This window comes from Argentina silus, assembly GCF_951799395.1.
Source record: "Argentina silus genome assembly, chromosome: 17".
In the NCBI taxonomy this organism is placed as follows: Eukaryota; Metazoa; Chordata; class Actinopteri; order Argentiniformes; family Argentinidae; genus Argentina; species Argentina silus.
The window spans coordinates 2,138,068-2,163,067 of NC_139671.1; the positions used below are offsets into that span (position 1 = coordinate 2,138,068).

The 25,000-nt window shown below is 43.7% G+C and overlaps 5 protein-coding genes across 11 annotated transcripts; all 5 read left to right on the forward strand.

Annotated features, from left to right (window-relative positions):
• Positions 1–769: 769 nt before the first annotated feature.
• Positions 770–4,166, forward strand: LOC310818337 (alpha-1,6-mannosyl-glycoprotein 2-beta-N-acetylglucosaminyltransferase). The gene is made up of 2 exons (XM_083689255.1): positions 770–802; positions 893–4,166. The coding sequence occupies exon 2, from the start codon at positions 1,183–1,185 to the stop codon at positions 2,434–2,436; it is 1,254 nt and encodes a 417-aa protein (XP_083545381.1). The 5' UTR covers positions 770–802; positions 893–1,182; the 3' UTR covers positions 2,437–4,166.
• A 313-nt stretch (positions 4,167–4,479) lies between these two features.
• On the forward strand, positions 4,480–10,991 carry brox (BRO1 domain and CAAX motif containing). Of its 2 annotated transcripts, none has more exons than XM_083689491.1 (13): positions 4,480–4,516; positions 5,071–5,201; positions 5,440–5,546; positions 5,799–5,895; positions 6,627–6,722; positions 6,851–6,923; positions 7,198–7,303; positions 7,680–7,769; positions 8,166–8,251; positions 8,622–8,703; positions 8,837–8,987; positions 9,299–9,458; positions 9,781–10,991. In XM_083689491.1, exons 2-13 carry the CDS (start codon positions 5,101–5,103, stop codon positions 9,868–9,870), a joined length of 1,239 nt encoding a protein of 412 aa, XP_083545617.1. In that variant the 5' UTR covers positions 4,480–4,516; positions 5,071–5,100; the 3' UTR covers positions 9,871–10,991. The 2 variants fall into 2 exon arrangements, with proteins under 2 accessions (XP_083545617.1, XP_083545618.1); XM_083689492.1 differs by having other exon boundaries at positions 4,488–4,516; positions 5,074–5,201.
• A 2,518-nt stretch (positions 10,992–13,509) lies between these two features.
• Positions 13,510–15,469, forward strand: LOC310818474 (uncharacterized protein). 5 transcript variants are annotated; one of them, XM_083689426.1, is made up of 5 exons: positions 13,510–13,643; positions 14,018–14,179; positions 14,266–14,317; positions 14,418–14,563; positions 15,101–15,469. In XM_083689426.1, exons 1-5 carry the CDS (start codon positions 13,623–13,625, stop codon positions 15,293–15,295), a joined length of 576 nt encoding a protein of 191 aa, XP_083545552.1. In that variant the 5' UTR covers positions 13,510–13,622; the 3' UTR covers positions 15,296–15,469. The 5 variants fall into 5 exon arrangements, with proteins under 5 accessions (XP_083545552.1, XP_083545551.1, XP_083545554.1 ...); XM_083689425.1 differs by having other exon boundaries at positions 15,105–15,469; XM_083689428.1 differs by having other exon boundaries at positions 14,418–14,552; positions 15,105–15,469.
• A 668-nt stretch (positions 15,470–16,137) lies between these two features.
• On the forward strand, positions 16,138–18,131 carry LOC310817743 (uncharacterized protein). 2 transcript variants are annotated; one of them, XM_083688442.1, is made up of 3 exons: positions 16,193–16,215; positions 16,294–16,635; positions 17,042–18,131. In XM_083688442.1, the coding sequence occupies exons 2-3, from the start codon at positions 16,506–16,508 to the stop codon at positions 17,665–17,667; spliced, it is 756 nt and encodes a 251-aa protein (XP_083544568.1). In that variant the 5' UTR covers positions 16,193–16,215; positions 16,294–16,505; the 3' UTR covers positions 17,668–18,131. The 2 variants fall into 2 exon arrangements, with proteins under 2 accessions (XP_083544567.1, XP_083544568.1); XM_083688441.1 differs by having other exon boundaries at positions 16,138–16,635.
• A 900-nt stretch (positions 18,132–19,031) lies between these two features.
• LOC310817993 (meprin A subunit alpha-like) lies at positions 19,032–23,672 on the forward strand (the record flags this gene model as incomplete). Its single annotated transcript, XM_083688751.1, has 12 exons — positions 19,032–19,062; positions 19,157–19,201; positions 19,405–19,445; positions 19,574–19,652; positions 19,942–20,059; positions 20,441–20,616; positions 20,928–21,149; positions 21,696–21,842; positions 22,026–22,241; positions 22,339–22,803; positions 23,289–23,462; positions 23,623–23,672. 12 exons carry the CDS (start codon positions 19,032–19,034, stop codon positions 23,670–23,672), a joined length of 1,764 nt encoding a protein of 587 aa, XP_083544877.1.
• Positions 23,673–25,000: the final 1,328 nt, after the last annotated feature.

The window sequence follows — 25,000 nt, forward strand, 5'->3', positions numbered from 1 at the left end:
AGGGGGGGGTAACAGAACATGCAGGGGGGGTAAGAGAACATGCAGAGGGGGTAAGAGAACATGGAGGGGGGGTAAGAGAACATGCAGGGGGGGTAAGAGAACATGCAGGGGGGTGAGAGAACATGCAGAGGGGGTAAGAGAACATGGAGGGGGGGGTAAGAGAAAGTCGGTCTGGTGGAGGGAGAAATGAGAGGATGTGCTCAGTGTAATGGCTTCAAGTTAATTTTATTGTCTATTTGTAGGAATCAGAATACAAACAAACACAGACACACGCAACAGTACAGCACATAGAATACATCAGTATAGATTATAAACATCAATATATGTTATTCTTTAAAATGGACTGTACATTCCTTGCAGGTCACCTTAGTACCAGAGGAACAGCTTTAACCGGTGACTCAAACCTGACTGGAAATGTTTCTATAGGCTGGAATGTTGGTACTCAGCTACTTACTACTGTGCATACCACACCCTTTAAGTTAAAACACTGAAAATGTATAAAATGATCTAGTCTTCTCTCTGCAACTAACTTGGCGTGATTTTGAGAATAGTTGCAGACTGTTGCTTTCTTAAAACCTTCCTACAGAGATGTACAGGGGGTTACGTTTTAATATATTTTTGTTCTCTCTCGTTTTACAAAGCCACGGGTAGGAACACTGATTCGTTGAGGAAGAACCCTGTCTGCGCCTGTTGGTTGGGTAGTACACGTCAGCACTCTCTTATTTCATTTACTATGCGATGGTCCATAGTCCTATCACACTCTTCCTGGAAGCAATGTAGTGACACTTGACACCTCCGCTTGGTAAGTCACTTAATTCACTTCCTGAATGCAGTTAAATGCATTATTTCTGACAGAGAGCAACTTTCTTTCATTGCTTGTTACTTCTCGCAGGTACTCTTGCCGACCGCTGACTGAAATAGCAACACATTACGGATGATATCAGCTGAATTGGCAGATGATCGCGTCTGCAAAAGAGCCCTCCGGGAAACTTTGATACTTAATTTGTTCGCGTCCAAGTCAGTAACGTTCTACGGAAACCGCTGGATTCGGGTTCCATCGAAGGATACAATGTTGCAACAGCACACGGGGTGATGAACTTTACAATGAAGACTCTTTCGATGATCAGGTGATTTAAGCCATTGCTATTGTATGTATCCAAAGGTTGTCTTGACTTCGCAAACATGAGGTTTCGACTCGCCAAAAGGAATCTACTCGCCCTTCTGGGGTTTTCTTTTATAGTTGTCACTGTCATGTTCACGACACGTGTATTAATCTCTGATGACGCCGCCGCGGGTGGCGTGGTTGAGGAACACACGCGCCTAGTACTGTCACACGGCATGACCAAGTTTGAGTTCGGTACCATAACCGACATGGTTAAGTCCGTTTACCATGCCAATTTCAGGCAATACATTCACAATGCGGACACGTTTCCAGGCGAACCTCAGCTTGTGCTGGTTATCCAGGTCCACAACAGACCAGAATACCTCAAAATGCTCATAAAGTCATTGGAAAGTGCAGCTGAGGTTCACAGCTTCCTGCTGATTTTCAGCCACGATTATTTTTCAGAGGAAATCAATGGTATTGTGCAAGGGATAACATTCTGCAAGGTTTTGCAAATATACTTCCCTTTCAGCACACAGCTCTATCCCAGTGAGTTTCCTGGGCAGGATCCGCGTGACTGCTCACGGGACATATCCAAGGACGATGCTCTGAAAACAGGATGCCTGAACGCCAAGCACCCGGACGCCTACGGTCACTACAGGGAAGCCTCCATCACCCAAACCAAACACCACTGGTGGTGGAAACTGCACTTTGTGTGGGAGCGGGTGCAGGCCTTGCAGGGATACAACAGCTTTGTGATCTTCCTCGAGGAGGACAACTACATCCTGCCTGACTTCTACCACCTCTACAAGGAGATGGTCGGCTACAGGAAGAACAGTTGCCCCGACTGTGACATGCTGGCGCTAGGCAACCACAACCCCTTGGCGGAGTTTAACACATTGACCAATAAGGTGGGCACCGCAGGGTGGATGTCCACCAAGCACAACATCGGCATGGGCATCTCCAGGGAGGTGTACTACAAGCTGATGGGGTGCAACAATGAGTACTGCACCTACGACGACTACAACTGGGACTGGACCCTCCAGCACCTGTCTGGGGCGTGCATATCCAAGCCTCTCAAGGTGCTGGTGGCCAAGGGCTCAAGGGTGCTCCACACCGGGAACTGTGGGCTGCACCAGAAGGAGAAATGTCGGCCCGAATGGGCCCTGCAGAAGGCGGAGGAGTCCCTCAATCTGGCCAAGGACTCACTATTCCCTCAGTCCCTGGTCCTAACTAGCTCAGAGTCAGTTGAGCACAAGGCACACATGAAGAACGGAGGATGGGGGGACGTCCGCGACCATGTCCTTTGTAATAACTATGCCAAGCGTTTGTGAACTACGCCTATGGGGGGTTTCTCTCTGCTTCTTTTGATGGAGGGAGAAAAGATGTGCCATTCATATGTGTACTTTCAGGGTCTCAAAAGCTACTTGTGTTTCTGACTTTTAATGATGTCTTCCAAGGGTTAGGAAAAATGTGGTTTGGGAATGCTATTGTCTTCCTACAGTAAGGTCAGGAAATTTGTTTTGGGAATGCTATGCTGTTTATGCAACTTGATATATCGCTATTTGTTGATGTTTCTACTGAAAGCTACACAATTGCCAAAGATGTTGTTTTTTCTTTATCACAATGTACACAAGAACAAACATAGCTTGTTCTCTTTTTGTGTTATCAGGATCTTAAAGAGGAAGACAGTTGATCACACTTAAGTGATTTGTTTGTTTCATCTTAGTTATACTTTAAGCTGAAATGTAAAGCATGAGTTAACTTAGTTAAACTTTGCCAGGGAACATGAAATTATTCCATGTCAGATGATGATTAGGCGATACAGATAATGTCCCTGGAATATTAAATGGCCGTCGTTGATACAGATACATGGAAGGGAATTATCTGGTAACCAGAAATACAACACTTGGTTTCCACTAAGTCATAGCTCATTACCATTTCAAACCGTTTCGCAGAGATGTTGTGTGTCATTACTTTGCCCGCAACACACAGGCTCCATAATTGTAACTCAATTCAGTTCAGTTTCAGAATCTCTGGCATTCTCACAAGAAACAAACATATGATTTAGGATACTTTCAGTCGCCATCTCAGCATGCTGTTTACCTGCAAACGGTACAATTACAAAAACAACAACAATCAATGTATGGCATTTAATTGCACAAAACTAAAGGTTATTATAGGAGTATGTATATTATACATATTTGAAAGTGACAATCTTATGAGTGACCTTTTGTATCTGTCTATGTGTGAATACAATCATTTTGAAATGTGAATCATAACTTTGCATGGACATTGGAACAACAGAAATAGACTGATATTGGGGTGTGTGTTTGTTTGTGTGTGTGTGTGTGTGTGTGTGTGTGCTTGGGGACGTGGGTGTGTGTTGATGGTTGAGGCTTCTTATCAAGATAACGTTACCAAATGCAAATGTTGACTTTGCCCTACCTGACTTTTTGTCCTCGTTTATTTGCACGTCCTTCGCTTAAAATGGACTTCACTGTGCCTAGGACTAAACCCTGCGTTTTAAAACAGCTGACACCCTTAGATCAGCGTTTTAATACAGGTTGAAATGTCCCCTTGAGGGCTCTGGTATCGTGACGCATTCCCCTGAGTAATGTGTGTTACTCATGCCTCGTAGAGATTCGGTCTTGTCATTGGTTGTAAACGTCTTTCATATTTGACTTACAGGTATTTCAAAAATACTGTTGAATGACAATGAAAGCAGTAAATGAATGGCTACTCTCCCACGTTTTGTTGTAAAAGCACAATATTGTGTAGATATGTTTATTTTATGACAAGCAATTGTTTTGTTCTGTTGGTGAGGGGGGCTGATCCATATTCATATTGTGAATGTAAATACTGTACTTTATGTGCACACCAAAAACTAGGAAAATATCATTTCCTGTTGTTGTTTATGTTTTCTGTCCCTATTACCACTTGAAATTAGTACAGTATCTGTGTTGCTCTTTTCTCTCCAAATAATGTTTGACAATATGGGGAAATAAAAGATGTCAACCTGTAAAAAAATAAAAATAAAATGTTTTTCTTTTTTATTCTTCAAAGGAAATTAACTACAGTATGAGACGTCATAAAGAACATCATCGATAAATAGTTCAGAATAGTTCATGTGTTTGCGTCCTATGTTATTATTCAGGTGTGCATACATTTAAATCTGCCAAATCTTCCCATAGTGGATGTTTTCTTTAGTCCATGTTCTTGATGTGTAACCGATCTGAGACCAGTTCTCCCTCTCACCTGCCGTCCCAGTGAAGCGGCCGCGGCTGATCCCAGACCCGCTCCTGAGGGCAGGACGGTCACGTGCACTCATTCCACCAGTAGGATTCACTTCCGTGCCTTTTATTTCCGGAAGTGAATCGTCTACCTGACTGTCAGACTTTTTCCAAATCCAAGGTTTGTCATCATATCTACATTGCATTCACAACATTATACAAACGAAGTGAACGTCACATTAATGGAAATTGTCTTGGTTTTGTTTAGTATAGATTTTCTCTCTTCTATTTTGGTTGTCTATCAAGTTCGCTAAAAGGCTGTGTTGTTTGGTTGACGATGCTAGCTGTGCTAGCTAGCTCAGCTGTCACTTTCACGACAAGTGCAGCCTGGTATTCTCACACACTCTTTATACATTAACAGCGAGCGGTTTTGTGGTGATATTATATGAACGAATAGGTCAGGAAAGACTTGAGATACACTACTTATTTTAGCAGCGCACATCTGCTTGCTAGCTAGCGCTGTTTACCAGGAGGAGGACGGCGCCTCCGACGCGTTATGTCGCTAGGCCATCCATGTCAACACTACACCGTCAGCCAGAACACGACCAACTCATCCACCTCTGCTGCTACTGCACTATAAACTATGTCCGTGTGTTCGCGACGACACGTATAGTTCTAGTTGCAAATGTCGGTTAATTATGCAAATGTCAGTCGATGTTCCACTGCTTCTCTCAGCAGACCCAGTGTTTCCATTCGAGCCACACCATGACGCATTGGTTCCATCGAAACCCTCTGAAAGCCACAGCACCGGTCTCATTCAACTTCTATGGAGTTGCTGCAAGTCCGGCAGCAAATAAGATATGCAAGTATGTTAAACATTTTGGCGTTTGGTTTCTCTTTACTCTAGCTACCATCAATAGCATGTTGACATGCAGGAGACACAACCTAATATCAGTTTGGGAGGAAGACATTTGTCCTTATAAAACACACATCATTGAAGGCCAATCCCTAAATAATACATTCATAATAATGATCAACTGTATGTTGCTACTGTTCAACTGTGTGTTTATCTGTTTGAACCTCCCTCCCTCTCCCCTTCATCAGTGACTTGAGGTCAACAAGGGCTAGACTCCTGGAGATGTTCACAGACACCACCTGCAATCCTGAGATCATGAAGAATGCCACAGATGCTTACTTCTCTCTCCTCCAAGGTGAATTTATATTATTTGACAGTGCTCTATTCTCCTCTGTCTCCAGCAGGGTTCACTGTGTTATGCCTAGGTGTGGTTAATTCAGACACGCTCTCTGTTCCCCAGCAGATGAACTCTGTTAAACTGCAGTGTCCTTGCTAGATGCATCTGCTTTGCTTTCTAATAAGCTATAATTAAAATACAGTGGGCCTTTGTCCTGTTGCTATTAACAAGCCGGTCTTGCTGGTCTTTTGATTGCTTGACGCGACGTAGGATTCATTGCCTCTCTGGACGGCACCACTCAAGAGAACAAACTGCGATTCATGCAGAACTTCAAGTGGACCGACACTTTACAAGGAAACACACCAAGGTAAAGACATTCAGGGCGTAGACGAGGTGTTAGAACAGAACAGACACCTCAGCTTCACGGCCAGAGCACCACGCTGACAGTATACTGTATCAATCCGATTTTCTTTGTACAGCACATTTCATTCACAACAGCAATGCACATGCGCTTTACAGGTCAAATAAATAGAAACAAAGGGAGATCATTTAAACACAGGGAGGTAAAAACAAAGGAAGTACACAGCATCAGATACATATTAGTTACTGTAGTCATTCCTTTAGGTTATTTTGTTGATCTCGAACAAGTGTCATAAGTCACTGAGTCACTCCTCATAGAAACACCCTTTCAAAGAATCTGATACCACAGTGGTTGTTCCTGCCCCCATGTGGCTGTTCATTGCATTTGTCACCACTCTCCCTCAAGTTTCTGTGAAATGATATCTCTCTCTCTCTCTTTATCTCTTTCTCTCTCTCTCTCTCTTTCTATCTTTCTCTCTCTCTCTCTTTCTATCTTTCTCTCTCTCTCTCTCTTTCTATCTTTCTCTCTCTCTCTCTGGTTTTCTCCCTCTCTCTCTATCTCTCTTTCTCACACACACTTTATACAGTAACATCGAGCGGTTTTGTGATGATATTATATGAACGAATAGGTCAGGAAAGATAATCTTTCTCTCTCTCTCTCCTCTCTCTCTCTCTCTCTCCCTCCCCTCTCTCTCTCTCCCTCCCCTCACTCTCTCTCCCTCCCCTCTCTCTTTATAGTGCCCAACAAGATGCTGTATTTGAAATGGTCTCCATGGGCTTCAACGTAGCCGTCTGGTACACCAAATTTGCCTCAAGATGCGCAGGAAAGGAAAAGTATGTGTTTCTTGTCTACTTTAATCATTTCTTACAGTTCCAGGTTCATACGTGCTCTCCCAGTGTTGATCTATCTTTACACTCTTTATACTAATTGACATCTTACCACATTTTCTATTATTTTGTAGCATAACAGAGGCAGAGGCAAAAGATGTCCACCGGAGCCTGAAAGTTGCTGCTGGGATTTTCAAACATCTCAAGGTGATAAAGATGCAATGCTCAGATACGTTGTAATGCATGGAACGGAATTCCTGATACCATTCCTCATTCCATTCCATGGCATCAAACAGTGTTTGATCCCATTCCTTATTCCGTTCCATGCATTACACTGAGCCCGTCCTCTGGTTTCTACCTCCACTCTTCAACGCCACACACGTATATCCCCTCGAACACATGTTGCATGCTGCTATTGCCATGGTTACAGTGTGCTGCAGGCAGCAGGCTCATCCTCTGGTCTCTGGTGTCTCTCCTCCAGGAGGCCCACATCCCCCGTCTCATCACCCCAGCAGAGAAGGGCCACGACCTGGAGCCCAGGGTCATTGACACCTACCTGGTCCAGTGTCAAGCAGAGGCCCAGGAAGGTACAGTGCTCAATCGGAAACTCCGCAAACTTCAACTTCAGAGTTTATTGGCATATGTACTGGGATGCAGGGGAGAGTGTTCATTCTCTGTGTCTACAGTGTGACGTAGTAGTGCGTAAGAGATCATATTATGTGGCCCCGGTCGTCCCAGATCTGTTTGTTCTGTCACTGTCATCGTCATGACAACAGCAGTAATTGGAGTTCTGCTGTGCAGCACTAGAGAACTGGGTCGACCAGGATAGGGTGTATGTTCTTGGCGAGAACAGGACCTGATGGGGATGATGATGATGATGATGATATTCTGTTGGGGACTGAATGTGAACGGTGCTGTAATAAATGTGGTGTTGAGTAACTAACCTTCTCCTCCTGGTTCCAGTGACGATCGCCAGAGCGATTGAGCTCAAACACAACGCCAACCTCATCGCTGCCTTAGCCTACGAGACCGCTAACTTCTACCAGAAGGCTGGTGGGTGTTTCTGCTGTTTCTGTCCACGCCCTGGCTTTGTTGTAGTCCTACAGTAATGTATGCATTGACTTGAGATTATATAGCAGCCAGTCTGATTCTAATTACTATAGGTCTGATCAGAGGTGAGTTTCCCCGAAAGCTTCGCAGTTAAAGAATTGCTTTGTCTCTTTTGAAAATTCAGGCCCACCCCTCCCCTAGACCAGCAGAGTTCTTCATTTCCCACATTTAGTTAGTTCAAGATTGACCTGAAAACATTGATTTTACAATTGTTACTATCTCACGGCTTTGCGGCTGGGTTGTCAGGAGTAAATAAGTACTATTTAAGCTACGAAGCTTTTGGGAAACTGACCCCAGTATTCTCCCACTCAACCCGGTGTCGTCTTCCCCTGTCTACAGACCACACGCTGAACACCCTGGAGCCAGAGTGTAGCAGCAAGTGGAGGAAGTACTTTCAGCTGAAGCAGCACTTCTACATGGCCTATGTAAGTCCCCGTCTGTCCCAGGAGAGGCTGGTGGAGGTAGAAAATCGGAGGACGGGCTCATTGTAATGCAGGGAATGGAATGAGATATGGTACCATTCCTTATTCCGTTCCCTGCATTACAACCAGCCCGTCTTCCGATTTCTACCTCCACCAGCCTCCCCTGGTCTCCACCAGCCTCCCCTGGTCTGTCCCTATGCAAGTCCCTGTCAGAGTATTGAAGTGAAGAATTACAGTTAAGAGAAAAGAGTGTCTCCTTGTTTGCTTGTTTTGCTTCCAATGGAGAATATCCATTGAAAATGCTTTTTGGCCTGTGTCTGGGAAACCAACCAGCCCTGAATCTCATAGTGATGCTCATCCTTCTCTCTCTCAGGCGTACTGCTACCACGGACAGACCCTCCTGGCGAGCGACAAGTGTGGAGAAGCGATACGGTCCCTCCAAGAGGCAGAAAAGTGTTGGTATTTCTGTGTCAGAGATGACTCATTGTTCTCCGCAACCTCTTCCAGCTACTAAACTAAACCCCATGTCTCTGGTGATGCACACAAACGTAAACAGCTGTTGTTGTGTATTCATTGGTGTGTGTTTAGGTTACTCCCGAGCTGAGGCCTTGTGTAAGGAGTATCGTCATACCAAAGGGCCGGGCAGCACTGCCAAGCCTTCAGAGCAGCTGTTCTTCATCAAGCTGGGTGGCCTGATCAAAAACACCCTGGAGAAGTGCCAGAGGGAGAACGGCTTCATGTGAGTCTGCAAAGCCACGCACATACACACACATACACACACACACACACACACACACACACACAGACATGCATACACATACACACGTAGGCACGCACATACACACACAGGCACGCACACCCATACACGCGCACTGTCACAGTCTCTCTCACACACACACACACACACACACACACACACACACACACACACACACACACACACACACCTAGCTCTTTCAGCTCCATTGTTGGTACACTGGAACACTACATCACTCCAGCACAACAATTATTAGAGTGCAGTAGATTGATGAACTGTTTTCTCCTCTCCAGATACTTCCACAAGGTCCCTGCCGAGGCGCCCCAGCTGGAGCTGAAGGCCAGCTACGGCCTGGCCGAGCCAATCTCCTTTGAGTTCCCATCCCTCAGCGAGCAGTGCACCCCTGAAGTCTACGCCACCTTCGACCTCACCAAGGGGGCCAAAGACGAGAAGGTAGCCTACTCATGATCCGATGTTTGGAGCGGTAGATGCTAAGTGGGATCCTTGGGAGGACCCCATAACCATAACTTTACCTTAGCTAACCCAACACTAAATCCCACCTTAACCCTAATTTTAACCATCTTTGAAATTTTGACTCTCTGTCTGGCCGTCCCGAGGATCCTAGTTAGAACTTTCCCATTTGGAACTGCAACACGTTACATAATTACCAACGGGTTTGCATAGCCCTGATGATGTGTTTAGGTATTTGATCTTGTAAGACACATACAGTACATAGCTCTGAAAATATGTCACCCTCGCCATTTTCTTGTTTCAGGCCAAACATAAGCAGCAGGAGGAGGAGGTGAAACCAGTGAAGGAACCAGATTTGAAGCCCGAGAAAGACACCGGCTGTGTTGTCTCCTAAACGCCACCATCACTCACCAACAGGCAGGCTTCACTTTCCACCTTACAGCAACATAGACATGGAGTTCATTTCCTTTCCATGAAAAGTAAACCTCCATAGGAAATGTCCTTTTTGTATCCTTAATTCATGGTAAAAATGTTTCACATTATCCTGATATGCAGTTCTATAAGGCCTGGATATAGCTAAAATGGCCGCTGGGAATCGACAGTTGGCAGTTGGTGTTTGGCAGTTGGTGTTTGGCAGGGTACAACTGAATAGATGGAGAGTAGACATGTTCATCATTTACGAAGGAAGAAACAAAAAAAAAAAAAGAAGGCTGCATGGATTTATTTATGCATTTGGTTTGTTTTATCTGTAGTGTTTTATGGTCAAAGATTTGATGTCCGTCTGCTGTAGTTCATTTTATACAAACTGTAATGTAGCTGCTTTTCTACTTTCTTTTATTTAGTTGATAATTATTGGGTCAGACTGACGGCTGGGTCATTCTCTCACAAATTCCTGGCTGTGATGGACGTTTTAGGAAATCACCTTTTCTGTTAGATCTCTATGTATTGCTGTCATTAAAGTACAGTACACAATCTCCATGATACTCCACGATAGAACACTCCATGATGAATATACAATATTTTTGATTTGCAACGAATCATGTTTTCAATTATATATATATATATATATATATATATATATATATATATATATTATTTCTTTCTGAGATTCTCGATTAGTCTTCTTGTAACTGAAAGGACACTCCTGTACATATAGTACAGTAATACAATATTCATACTCATATTCATGATAATACTATTGAGGCTTAACCGTGCCGAGGCATGTGGTGATGACAACACCCGTTGTTTAATATGCCCCTGCTCTCCATTGGAGCCTGAGGACACAGGATTGCCTGTCTTGGGTTGCGTTCTGATTCTCAGACCCCCTCTCTCAGAACTGGGCACTTATGCACCTCCCCTCATCCATTTAAAAGCATTGGATCGGTGTAAGCAGAGTGTCCAGCTTATCCCTTTGACCTATCCATTCCTTTTCAAATCCATGAGGGGAAGCAGGGTAGGGTAGGGTAGGATAGGATAGGGTAGGGTAGGATAGGGTAGGGTATGGTAGGATAGGGTAGGATAGGGTAGGATAGGATAGTGTAGGGTAGGGTATGGTAGGATAGGGTAGGATAGGGTAGGGTAGGATAGGGTAGGGTAGGGTAGGATAGGGTAGGATAGGATAGGGTAGGATAGGGTAGAATAGGGTAGGGTAGGATAGGGTAGGGTAGGGTAGGATAGGGTAGGGTAGGGTAGGATAGGGTAGGATAGGGTAGGGTAGGATAGGGTAGGATAGGGTAGGGTAGGGTCGGGTCGGGTCGGATAGGATAGGGTAGGGTCGGGTCGGGTCGGGTCGGGTCGGGTCCCAGAGGGGGAAATTAATACACACAGTGCTTTATACAAAACAGACATCATACTGTATATTACACATTCAGCGTAATACCTAGATTGCACATTACTATCATACACAGTGTGAACTTGTCGTATAGCCAGAGCAAGATGAAACAAAGGCATCAGGCGAGGCTGGTGGAGGTAGAAATCAGAGGACGGCTCATTGTGATGCATGGACTGGAATGACAAATGGTATCAAATATGTGTGTTTTGATCTCATTACATTTTATGCATTACAATGAGACGTCCTTCGATTTCTACCTCCACCAGCCTCCACTGTCTGGTATTGCTTCAGACCTGGGTTCAAATAGTATTTTAAGTCATTGCAAATACTAAGCTGTGTTTGATTGACTTGGCCTGGCAAAATTCAACCAATGGAATAGTTCAAAAGTGTAAACACTGCCTATCTTTCTGCAGGCTCAAATCATTTGAAAGTATTGCAAAAATGTTTAGACTTCTGACGCTCAGAAAACTTTTGTAAATAAACCCATCCTAGTGGCTATGGCTGCTGTTGTACCTGAATCTGTCACTGATCACTGAGCGCGGTTAGAAATCCATTTTCCCGCGCTGCAGTTTGGATTGAATTCTGTCCCCAGTCATGTAAAACAATTGTCATGCCTATTGAAGGAAAAAAATAATATATATGAATTTTGAATCTTACAGATATGATGTTGTTGTATGGTATTGACACATTGTCGTCTTACACATGAAAAATGATGTCAGATGAGGTAGAAAATGTCTATCAATCTAATTCATTACCGACGTTTTGTTTAATCTGTTGCATGAAATACTGTACAATGATATACTCTTCATATATGCATTCATAGAACTTCAGCTGAGCAATTCATCATACAATCATTGATAGCAGTTGTGTATTCACCTTCAACTCTGTTGGTTACAGCATAGAACAAGGGTAATTTGGGAATCAGGGTAATTTGGGAATTTCAGTTGTTTGCTATAGCACCCCCTTTGGGCCAATCAGGGTAATGTTGTAAACGCAGGATCTCTATGGCGAGATGCATCATTCAAATGCATCAAACAAGTTTCGTCAAAATTGTCCCAGTGGTGTCTGAGACATCGCGCGTGACACACACATACGAACGGACGGAGACCGATGTCATCGTGGGGGACAATTAGAAGAAGACAAATTTTAATTCTACTCAGTCTTTGGATTACAGCTAGCCTCTACTGAGTCAGAAGTACTATCCTGAAAATATTAAACCTCCAGTATATAGTAGAATAGTAACTAGCATACCAATCAAAGTAAATTGTGCATTATTTCTCATACAGCACATTTGAATGCACTTTAAAAGTCATTAGTTTAACAGGTGTAGGAATCCTGGGTAGGCAGGTTCATTGTACAGTATCTATCTCCAAGTTAGACTGACATTAAAAGATAAAAAAGGTCTGAGACTTTCTCGATGTATCCTGATAGATACAAACACTCAATGATTTTTGTTTTGTTGTATCAAACAGAATACAGTTAATTTTCTTTTTGCTTTTTTACACAGGACCAATTATATTTCATTTTTTAATACACATGTTTATTCATAGGTATAGTATGCTGTATCATAACAAAACACACAAGTGAACTTGTACTGTAGGTCATTGTTCTACTGGTGTCCTTCATTTAAAATGTGTTTCAAATGGAAATTAAAAAATGTCATGAAACATTGAAAAACCGTTGTATTGTTGTCCAGGTGAAAGTTAATGAAAGCTGGATGAATGAGTTAGAGACAGTATATTCTGTAACAACTTCATATTGCAGAATTCACAAATAAGGATATGGTTGTGTAATTGACTGCTAGAGACTCACAACATTCTATAGTCAAGTTTTGCTTTCTTGACAAATAAGATCACCTAAAGATACACCTGATTTGTTTTTTCCAAGTTTACTAGCTAATTGGCTGATCTTGCATTCTGGAATAGCCCCCTGTATGAAATAGCTAAGCATGTGTTGTAGCTAAGCATCATTAGGTGGCAAGACAACATCAGTGCATTTAGCAGTTAGCGGTACACCTAGACATTCTACACAGTGGAACAAGCCCGGCCCTCTGCCTTGAGAATGAAACTGAAATCATCTTCGTCCAATGACGGCTTTCCTTGGTGGGTGTGAACAATGAACAGTGCTCCAATGCGTTTGGTGGATTGAATAACAGGTACCAAACATCCTGTTCTGTTCTGCAGTCTTGATTGGTCACTCCAGTTCCATTATAGTGGATGTGTCGGTCGGAAAGGTATTTTCCCTGAGCTGAGAGAACAACGTCTGTCTATGCTGGTGTACAGAACAAGGAAAGAAAAACTTTTTCTGTGTGAAGAATGAACGGCAGTTTCAAGGAAGTAAGTGCTATTCATATGTACTGTAAAAGGTTTACCTGTGTGAAAGATTCTTAGTTGAAACTGTTTCACTGACTCTCAATGAATGACTTGGAATAGTTTCAGTTTTCTGTGAGAAACATCTATGTGCAAATAGATTAAGAGAGATAAGACTTATCCCTTGGTAAATACATACTATACTGTATGTGTCACCTGCAAGTTAAAGATTGTGCTAACCATAACATTATTAATTTGTGTACACACGCATGCATGTGTACACACACACACACACACTTCTCAGGAATGACGATAGACCTGCAAATAATGTTTTATTTTAATGTTTTAAGACATGAGTATGAGACAGTGTAGTAGTGTCATATACTGTCTCTCCCTCTCAGGGTCTGGACATTCAGGAGACACAGTTTGGGGGTCCCCCTCTGTCCATCTCCCTGCCCCAGCAAAGAAGGGTCATCCACTTCTCTAGTGGTGAGACCCTGGAGGATGACAGCGTGGAGGAAGATGAGGAAGAGGAGGAAGTGCTCAGAGAGCCTGCGGAAACGGTAGGAAGGTCTTCCAAACCATGTTGGAAGGAGATATTCAGCCCTTTAATGCAGTCTCACTTACTGTGTGTGTGTCTGTGTCTTAGGCCACATCATGGAGGTCTGTGGCAATGGTAGTTGGAAGGAGGTCAATACGTAGTAAGTATCTGTTGGTCTTGTATTGTATTCTAATTAGGTGTGCTCTTACACTTAAGACTAGAGTTTGTACATTTGATGTGTTTTGTTTTTTCGATTTCAGCTTTTGATTTTCTTGGGGAAAAACTGGCTGGTCTACTTGGACTCAACGCAGCCAAATATCAGTACGCCATAGATGAGTATCACCGTGGAAACAAGGTACGGCGTGACACGCAACGCCTCAGCCACACAGCACACTGTACGACTGGAGTGAGAATGTAGCCATTCTGTCTATTTACCTGTATAGGGATCATCTTTCATGATTTACCATGATCATAAATGTTTACCCTCTAACTTGATAGGACACTTTAAAACAATTCTATATTTTTATATTGAAGAACTTTTTTCACTAACCTTTATATTTTCGGTCTTTAAGTTATGGTGAGGTTTTAATATAAGCCTTATACACAGGTTTCTTACCTCACCTGCACATGCACTTTTTTTTTCTCTATTTTTTTTTTTAAATCAATTTTATTCTTTCGCTGTTTTGTAATTGCTTTATGTCAAATCAGATCAAAGTTTACTTGCCATGTAGAAGACAGCCGTAGACGATGCAATGAAATGCTCAGGGCAAGCTAGCTCCTCAACAATGCAGCAAACAACAATCAACAGTGCAATATAATAATAATAATAATAATAATAATAATAATAATAATAAAACAATGACATAAGGTGGCAAAGTGTAAAGCTGCGATATCGGGCAGTAATAGTGGCATCGGAGTGCAAATGTGTCCCGTTCCCCCCTAGACAGCCGCCAGTAAGGACAACAAGGAAGGCCCCTATGAGAAAGGAGTTGAGAAAGTCCACCTTTCTACAAGGAAGGGCAGCGAATATGGCGCCACAAAGTCCCTGGGCGTCCCGGAGGCTCAAGCCTCCAATAAGAACTCTGAGCGCAGAACGGGATCTCACAACGAAGGCTATCAGGATGACGACGCGCTCTGAGACCCAGCTGGATTATTATTACTCAATATGTGTTAACGTACTTTGTTTGTAGCTGATCTCTATTGTCGCTATGGTAAAGAAATTGCTTTGTATACTTTATGATTCTTTCACTCTTTCCACTGTACTACACTTTACCTGGGGGAAGCAATTTACATAAATAAAGTCTTTATGGTACCTATGTGGTCAAATTTGTATTATAAGTGTGTGTGACAGACAGTGACTCTTTATATATAAAATATATCTTCTTTTTTTGAGAAGGGAGATTACGGTGTAGTTGTGCTTGTCCTCGTTTTACTCTGACTATACTGTAAGTATGCAAAGTGCGTAGTTGTGCGTTCAATGTTTTAGCTTTCTCTTTACACGTGGATTCCCTATTGCACAACTAACAGTTGTGTGCATATCTGGTGCAACTCAGTGCATATCTGGGCCATAATGTTGAAAAGCGAAAAAGGTTGTCGACGAGGATGGGATTCGAACCCACGCGTGCAGAGCACAATGGATTAGCAGTCCATCGCCTTAACCACTCGGCCACCTCGTCGTGATGGCAGGGAGAAGTCAATAGGCCTTTTGATCCTCCAAATCCGAAAAAAAGGAACGAAGCGACCTGTTAGGACCGTTCATGTGTTTCTTTATATACTAGACTCCATAACTCCAATATAACATGACTGGCCAGGCTTCCAACTAAATGTATTTATCTCTTACACCTCATCCTCGCAGCTAGCTAGTGCAAGACAAGTGCCACACCGAGTTAAGCGAGCTAACTTTATACTAGTACAGCTACTAGTACAGCTTCATGTGTCGACGTGCAAGTCAGAGGTGGTCAGGACAGAAACCGATGTGTGTCGTGTTGTAGAGGTGTTTCAGGGCGGCTGGCTGGCGGGTTCGGAGCTGGAGCTGCGGGTTCGGAACTGGAGCTGCGGGTTAGGAGCTGGCTGGCAGGTTCGGAGCTGGAGCTGCGGGTTCGGAGCTGGAGCTGCGGGTTCGGAGCTGGCTGGCAGGTTAGGAACTGGAGCTGCGGGTTCGGAGCTGGAGCTGCGGGTTCGGAGCTGGAGCTGCGGGTTCGGAGCTGGAGCTGCGGGTTTCAGTGGGATAGAATGGGGCGCGTGACCAATCAGGGAAAGGAAAACACTGGAACGCACGCGCATGAATCTGACAGCCTGACATGTTCGCTAGCGGTGGAAGATAACGCTAGCTAGCTAGCAAGGTAGAGATGGACGAAAGGATCATTTCGGCTGTTTCGGACTATCCGGAGTTATACAACTCAACCTTGCAGTCGTATAGAGACTTGACTATAAAGGCAAAGGCATGGAGGGCTGTAAGTTTGCAGTCGGGATTGTCGGGTAAGGTTCTAATGTGTTGCTAGCCACCTAGCTCATGAATTAGCTGGTGGTAGCTGACATCAGCTAGCTACAGTACTGCTGTCCCCCAAACTTTCTCTTGCAATGTTATCAAATCGACTTGGCCATTTTGTTCGAGTTCTACTATTAGCTACGTCTCATCGCCTCCAATTAGCTTATTGCAACGTGATCTCATCCATATAGGTTTCAGGTTGGAAACATGAAGGAATTTGAATTATTTGTAATTAAACACAACAGATCGTAGTATTGCCCCAACTTGACTAGACTAGCTTAGCTAGAGATGTTGCTGTGTACAGTACTTTAAAAAAAATGTTGGTTTTGATTGCTAGCTTTTTGTTGGTTTTTGATTGCAAATCTTAACTGTCCCCCATCTCCTTGTTATTGGCAGAGGATGAATGTCGGAGGAAGTGGAAGGGCCTGAGGGACACCTTCATCAGGCTGCAGAGGAGGATAGCAGCTGGAGACAAACCCCGACCCTGGAGGCACTTCAGGAGCCTGGCCTTCATAACCCCCTACATGCGCTCTGTCCCGAGCCAATCAGCGTCCTACTACCTGGAGGAGGACCAGGAGGAGGAGGAGGAGGAGGAGGAGGAGAAGGAGAAGCCAACGAGACAGGAGGAGAGAAAACATAGGAGAGAGGAGAAGAGAGTGAGGATAGGGGAGGAGGAGGATGAAGAGGAGGAGGAGGAGGTGGAAGAGGAAGAGAGGAATGGGGAAAGTGCCACTACCACGGACGATAACTCAGCCTTCATCATCCATGAGGTCGAAGGAGATCAGGATTATCATCCCTCTCCCTCCCCCTTTTCGGCAGCTCCTTCTCCCCACAGTGTGCCGGTTTCCAACGGGCCCAGCCGGAAGAGGAGGTGGCAGGTGGATGGGGGAACGATGGAGGACATGGAGGATGAGATGTTCTTCTTCAGCTTGCTCCCGTACCTCCGGAGGTTGCCTTACAAAAAGAAGAGCGCCGTGAAACTTAAAATACACCAGCTGCTGTATGATGCGGAATTCAAATAGCCTCGTTTCTGTTTTCACTGTTTTGTAAAGCGTTATGTAGCCTGATTATCCCCTTACCGACAGTTGTTCTATACTCACAGTTTGATACTATGCCTGTTGTTTTTGAATGTTGTAAAGTCTATTGATAACAAATAAATACTTTATATGAAAGAGTGCCTGAATTGACGGCGTCTAAATTGACATGTTCGAAATCAAGAACACACTTCACCTTTGCAGATCTGATGGACTCTAGAGACTTCTGAAACCTTCGTAAAAGCAACCCTTGGCTGAATCTCCAATGGTCTCTTTTGCGTTTGCTCGTGTCCTCTCTCCTTGTTTCGAGGTTCCTCCCCTCTGACCATCTCTGGCAACGAATCAACAAAATATATTTGAGATTTGTCCCTTGACAAACAAGGGAGTTGACTAGGGAAATACCTTCACTAATACTGTATGTGCTCGTGCCAAGAGTGACCTCAAGTGTTCACAATAAGTACAAACATGCTTAAGCAGCTGCTGTTTTTGATTTCCATAAGACGGCCTGATGTCCTCACACGTTACTTGCGTCATGTTTACATTTACATTACATTCATGGCATTTATCAGACGCCTTTATCCAAAGCGACGTACAACAAATACATTTGTCTAAGTAAGTGAATCATTTATCCATCAGTCATCATAAGATAAAGTGATCTATGCCAGGACCAGGGGCTATTGGCAGTCACAATGCTAGAAGAAGAAGAATTACTTTAAAAAATATATATATATATATTAATTTATTTACAGGTGAGAAACTTGTACAGGGGGGTAGTGGGGATGAAGAGATTGTTAGATGAAGAGGATGTTAGAACAGTATTTCAGAGGCAGAGTGAATGTCACTTATAAAACATGTTCCTAGTCTCAACAGGTGAGGGCACCCATAGTCTCACACTGCTGCTTGAAGGGACAGCTGTGTAGTGGTTATGGAGACAGATAGATGGACATTACACCTGTCAGCAATGTGGAGTCAAGGCCTTCAGTTATCCTTTACCATCGGATACATAAACACAGAGACATAAACTGTTATCAAGGGCTCAAGGTTCCCTCTAGCCCACAGTTATACCAAGGGAGAGACTCTGGTCTCAGCTCTATTCAACATGTCCACCATGCAGAGACTGCTCCTCTTTACTGGGCTGGTCGCACTCACCAGTTCATACACTGTAAGTTGTGTGTTTGTCCTTTAAACGATGGCCGACTTGAGTTGTAATATTGTAACAGAAAAATATTTTATTAATTTAAAATTATGTATTTTATTATTGTAGTAGTGGTCTCTGAATAAATGGAGAGAAAAATGTTTCTTGGCAGTGTCAATTTGTTATTTGAATGATGTGTAAAAAAAAAAGTGTTCTTATGCAGATTCCCCTGTCACCTGGTGTCCATGGTATGTCAAGCAGTACCTTTTTAATTAAAAATCAAAGTTACTCAGTTATCTCAGTGCCTTGATGTGAGCCCTGACTTTCGCTTTTCTCATGCAGAGGTGTACGAAAACGGTGAAGATGAAAACATCCTCCTTAACTTGGGTGAGTTAGAGCAACTTAACGTCATTCGCCAATCAATACATGTCTTCAGTTAGAACATGGTAGTTACACTGTACAGGAAAAAGTAATAGTTTCCTGTTCGCTATTGTAGAAATAATGTAATGATGTTTGTATCTTCATGGATAGTGGTGTGTGCAAACCGGGAATACATTTTAATTATTGTATAATTGTGCTTGGTATGACAGGAGGAGACGCCAACTTGATTGAAGGGGACATCGTCATTCCAGTGAGTATTCCGCCATTTTTTTTTTTTGTTAAGTTGTTATCTCATCATCAGCTCAGATTGTTCTTTGTTAATCTTTATCAAGTCCTCTCACTATAACCTCTATATGACTCCATGCATCTGTTATACAGCCAGAAGGACGCAATGCCTTGATTGACACTAAATACAGATGGAAGTTTCCCATCCCGTATATTCTGTCAGATGACTTGGGTGAGTGGATGCATGTCGCATTTGATAGAGTCCAGGTGCTTTAATTCATTTACACAAGGGGAGGCTGGCGGGGGAAGGAGTCAGAGGACAGGCTAATGCATGGAATGGAATGAGGAATGGTATCAAACACGTGTGTGATACCATTCCTTATTCCCTTCCATGAATTACAACAAGCCTGTCCTCCGATTTCTACCTCCACCAGCCTCCCCCGATTTACATGTGACACTCAGTATCCATTTAGATTGAGTGATAAACCATATGGAGATCTTGATTTCTTGGTGTCTTTTAGATCTGAATGCCAAAGGTGCCGTCCACCAGGCGTTTGAAATGTACCGCCTGAAGTCCTGCGTTGACTTCAAGCCCTACGAAGGCGAGAAGACATACATCAAATTTGAGAAAAGAGGAGGGTAAGAACAGACTGAGCAGTGATCCCCCAATGCCCAATGCTTTTACACAGACGCTCGCCAGCTTTCCGGTGGCTACATTTATCATGGCAGGCTAGATAAGCACCTCCCAGTCAATGTATTTGCATATTGTAGCAAAAGCAATAGGCAATAGGTAAACAGTATTGTTGTCAGATTACAGTAATGAAATGCAGCTCATAAACGGCTATAGTATGTAGTGATACAATTCCAATGGAGGCTGGTGGATGTAGAAATCGGAGGACGGACTTTACCAAGCATTACAATGACCCAGTCCTCTGATTTCTACCTCCACCAGCCTCCCCTGTATCATTCGATCCCTTCTCCTGACCGGACCTACAGTATACATTCATCCGTGTTGTCCAGGTGTTTCTCCAGAGTGGGGGACCAGCAGACAGGTCAGATCTTGTCCCTGGGGAGTGGTTGTGACCACAAGGCCGTGATCGAACATGAGCTCCTCCATGCCCTGGGCTTCTACCACGAGCAGTCCCGTACGGACAGGGACGACTACGTCAAGATCTGGCTGGACCAGGTCACCCCAGGTCAGCCCGCCGGCCCATTGGTTGATGTTCGTGACCCGGAAGTGCCCTCTTGAAACTATTCAAGTAGCATTTGTAGTCCTCAGGCTGGTCTGGACACTTTTGGGAATCTCCTCAAACATTTAGTAAAATGTTTAATGGATGAGATTGTTGTACATTTGTTGCCATTAATTGAGTTATTAACATGCTCTATATTAAAAGTGTGTCTGCTAATATAGGTAATTATGTACTAAAGATAATTCCTATGCCATTTTACTGCCAGTGGCCATGCAAATTCTAGAGTGCCATAAATTATTATCTGTGCTGATTTACAGGGATGGAACATAATTTCAACAAATACAACGACGATTTCATCACTGACCAGAACACGGCTTACGATTACGAGTCCCTCATGCACTATCGCCCGTATTCCTTCAACGTGAACGCGAGCACTCCCACCGTCACCACCAACATCGCAGCTTTCAACAACATCATTGGCCAGTACCTGGACTTCAGCAAGCTGGATGCCCTGAGGTTGAACAGAATGTACAACTGCTGTAAGTGTTGATGTTTGCCCTGCTATTGTGTGTCAGAACTGTGAAATAGGAGAACATATGTAATACCTTTGTTTTTGTCAAGTTAAAAGCTTTTGTGAAGTGTTTTGTGAAAAAGGATAGTCACACTGTCCAGGTTTGCCCTCAGCCTGACCCCATAATGGTACACTGCTTGGCTTCCACTAACTACCCCACAGAGTTCTACAGTCCCCTTTAACCCTTTGGTCTTCCCCTGGCTCCTATCCAGAAGGATAGAGCATAATAGACACTGTGGGGAAAAAAGTGAAAAATAGTGAATAGTGAAAAAGAGATGAGATTAAATGAGGGGAGTTGTACAGTATACAATCATGAATATTGTCGTGCTGTGGTTGGGTTATTATGATCATTCATTCATCCATTCATTCATCCATCCATCCATCCACCAACCCTACCATCCACCAACCCTACCATCCATCCACCAACCCTACCATCCATCCACCAACCCTACCATCCATCCACCAATCCTACCATCCATCCACCAACCCTACCATCCCATCCCTCCATCTCCAGCCGGCCCTCTCACTATGCTGGACCAGTGTGCCTTTGAGTACACCAACATCTGTGGGATGATCCAGAGCGCCACAGACGATGCAGACTGGGTCCACACCAAGAGCAGCGCTGACTCAGAGGACCACACTCTCCTTGGGCAATGCAGAGGTCAGAGTTCAACCATGCTCATAATGTGAATGAATGATATCACTTTGAGGGCAAAGCTCAATGTTCTCTCAGCCCCAGCGAATGTAGGCCTACTTTTATGTAGCCACCTTCGAGACAATAAAGATTAATTTAATTTAATAAAGATTTGTTGAATGCGTGTTGAAAAGCCCTGCTGTGTTTTAGATGCAGGTTACTTCATGCACTTCAACACTGGGACTGGGAATGCCCAAGAGTCAGCTCTCCTGGAGTCCCGGACCCTCTACCCCAAGAGGAAACTCCAGTGTCTGCAGTTCTTCTACAAGATGACAGGAGGCACAGCAGACAGGCTGGTGATTTGGGTCAAGATGGACGACGGGACGGGGACCGTTCGCAAACTGAAGAAAATACACACCATTGAGGGTATTGATTATCAATTGTGCCGTACACCAATTGATGATCAGTTTTTTGAGCTACTTAAAAAAGTGTTATCCTGACATCGTTCTTATCTGTAACCCAGGTGACTCCCACCACTCATGGAGGATTGTCCACGTTCCGATGGAGGTGGGGGAGAAGTTCCGCTACGCCTTCCAAGGCGTCCGAGGAGACCCCGCCACTTCCCAGGGAGGAATCTTCATCGATGACGTCAGCCTGACGGAGACCCGTTGTCCGAACCAAGTCTGGACGATCAGGAACTTCTCCAAGATCATGGAGACCGCGACCAGCGCCACGTTCCTGGACAGCCCTCGCTTCTACAGCCCGGAGGGCTATGGCTACGGCGTCCGCATCAGGCCCGTCTCCGACTACAGCGACTACACGGGGGACTACGCCGGCCTCTACTTCCACCTCGCCAGCGGGGACGACGACGTGGTCATGCAGTGGCCCGCTGTGAACCGCCAGGCCACCCTAGTGGTCATGGACCAGGACCCGGACATCAAGCTGAGGATGTCGTCAGCTCGCAGCCTAACCACGAACATGGCCACGAGTAAGTAAGCCCCCCGGAGGTTTCATCAAAACATGACGCTTTCACACAAAGATATGTGGTTTACTTTAAAATGCAGTTAACATTGTTTTGGTTTTTACGCATGAGGACAAGTGTGTCATTGGTGGTTATAACACACCTCAGCTTTTGTCGTTAGATTAGAGATTCTTGGGCGCTTAGTGGCGCAGCACGCTAATGCGCACGCCACGTAACCGCAAGGTTCCTGGTTCCATTCCGACCCCCGACCTATCCTGCATGTCATCCCTCCTCTCTCTCTCTCTCATCCTTCCTGTCAATCTCTACTGTCTCTATCCCAATAAAGCAGAAATGCCCTAAAAACATATTTAAAAACAATAAATAAAACAGATTAGAGATTCTCATCAAACAGCAATGTAAAGGCCTAACTCGTATAAATGTGCACTAATGATGTTGTTTTTACAGGAGTGTTCCTTTAATAGTAACATGCTGTGTGGTTCTCTGTCTCCCAGCTCCTGAGGGGAAACTGTATTGGGACGACCCGTCCAAGGTGGGGACCTACGACCCTGGGTGTGAGTGTTACAGAGGAGAGTCGCGGGGTTGGCGCAACTTCATCAAACACTTCGATCTGCGGAGACGGAACTACCTGAAGAACGATGACCTCATCATCTTCATCGACTTCGACGGTGAGTACAGGCGGGCTGTGGTGAGATAACACACACCACCGGTTTTACAAGACTTTTATTAGGGTTTGACCAGACATGTGATAGTGTTATCCATAGAGCAGCACAAAGTAATCTAAATTGATTGAATGGTTGTTGTTGTGTTTTCTTTATGTCTCTGTAGATATAACATCCCTGATAAAAACAGAGGTTCCTATCAAACCACAGGAGTGAGGCCAACAATGGAATTTTACAGAGGATTTTTTTACAGAGGTACGCAATTTGTTTAAACAATATTTAAAATTGACATTAATTTCCAGCCATGTTTAGCAGTACATTGATATGGCCATTTTCATAAGTGCATTCATGCTAATCGTGATTTGATCATCTCTGACAACAGATTTCATTTGATATTTTCACAGAATCTGCCGTCGTTTGGAATTTGAAGAGAGCACAGATAATGACAGCACAGTTAATGTAATTCTATGTAATACAGAAACTACAATAATATGCTGTTTTACGGTTGCATTTGATCAATAAGAAACATTCATTTTGTTCTGGGAAAGTTCACGAAAGAACAATGTACTGTTTTTCTGGAGTTGATTGTGTTTGAGCTTGTTTAACAATGTGAGCTAGATCAAGATCAAGATCAAGATTCTTTATTTGTCACGTGCATACAAGTATACAGTGAAATGCAAAAGTGACAGTGCCACAGAGTAGTGCAACAATACAATAAGTTTTAAAACTACTGTATGGTGTTGTTTTTTACTGATCAAATATAATCTTTCTTCAATTTGAAATAAAATGTTATTGTTCAAATAAATGCTTCATTAATTTCTTTATTCTTACACAACGGGGATTTATTGCAATACAAATAATTAACGTCACATTGCTTTTGATACTGTATCTCTCGCTATGACCACAGTGAAATACATAAACCATCATGAGACTGAAAATGTTGAGGTGAAACTTTATGAATTGAGCTCCCCATAGACAGTATAATGGGTTGATAAAACCATCGTTGGTTTGAATAGTTTACAACCACTCAGCCATGGCGGACAGACATAACAACTGAACTTGTTATGTAACTATGTGTCTGACAATAAAGAACCTGACTATCTCTTTCTGATGAGATAAAGTCAACTTTACTGTCCCTGGTGGGACATTTCTCTTGGATAATTAAGTGCTGCTGCTTCACACATCAATACATCAAACAGCAATGAATGTACACTATAAACACAACACATAATACTCATCACATTTATAAAAGTGCAATGAATTTAATTAAATTTAGCTCAATGTGGCTCTGTAGTGTGAATTAGGGCATTGTTCATTCCGGCACAGTTTGATGGATGGCAGAGGAGGCTGGTGGAGGCAGAAATCGGAGGACGGGCTCATTGTAATACATTGAATAGAGTGAGGAACGGTATCAAACACACATGTTTGATACCATTCCTCATTCCATTCCATGCATTACAATGAGCCCGTCCTCCGATTTCTACCTCGACCAGCCTCCCCTGGTGGATGGATGTGCAGCCAGGTTTGATTGTGCTGTTATTGGG

Excerpts from the sequence above, each read along its gene's own strand:
- LOC310818474 (XM_083689425.1), top strand. The coding sequence starts at position 13,623 with ATGAACGGCAGTTTCAAGGAA. Across the intron at positions 13,644-14,017 it reads TGAACGGCAGTTTCAAGGAA|GGTCTGGACATTCAGGAGAC; the intron begins GTAAGTGCTATT and ends TCTCCCTCTCAG. Across the intron at positions 14,180-14,265 it reads TCAGAGAGCCTGCGGAAACG|GCCACATCATGGAGGTCTGT; the intron begins GTAGGAAGGTCT and ends TCTGTGTCTTAG.
- LOC310818337 (XM_083689255.1), top strand. The coding sequence starts at position 1,183 with ATGAGGTTTCGACTCGCCAAAAGGAATCTACTCGCCCTTCTGGGGTTT.
- brox (XM_083689491.1), top strand. The coding sequence starts at position 5,101 with ATGACGCATTGGTTCCATCGAAACCCTCTGAAAGCCACAGCACCGGTC. Across the intron at positions 6,723-6,850 it reads AGATGCGCAGGAAAGGAAAA|CATAACAGAGGCAGAGGCAA; the intron begins GTATGTGTTTCT and ends ATTATTTTGTAG. Across the intron at positions 7,770-8,165 it reads TAACTTCTACCAGAAGGCTG|ACCACACGCTGAACACCCTG; the intron begins GTGGGTGTTTCT and ends CCCTGTCTACAG.
- LOC310817743 (XM_083688441.1), top strand. The coding sequence starts at position 16,506 with ATGGACGAAAGGATCATTTCGGCTGTTTCGGACTATCCGGAGTTATAC. Across the intron at positions 16,636-17,041 it reads TTTGCAGTCGGGATTGTCGG|AGGATGAATGTCGGAGGAAG; the intron begins GTAAGGTTCTAA and ends TGTTATTGGCAG.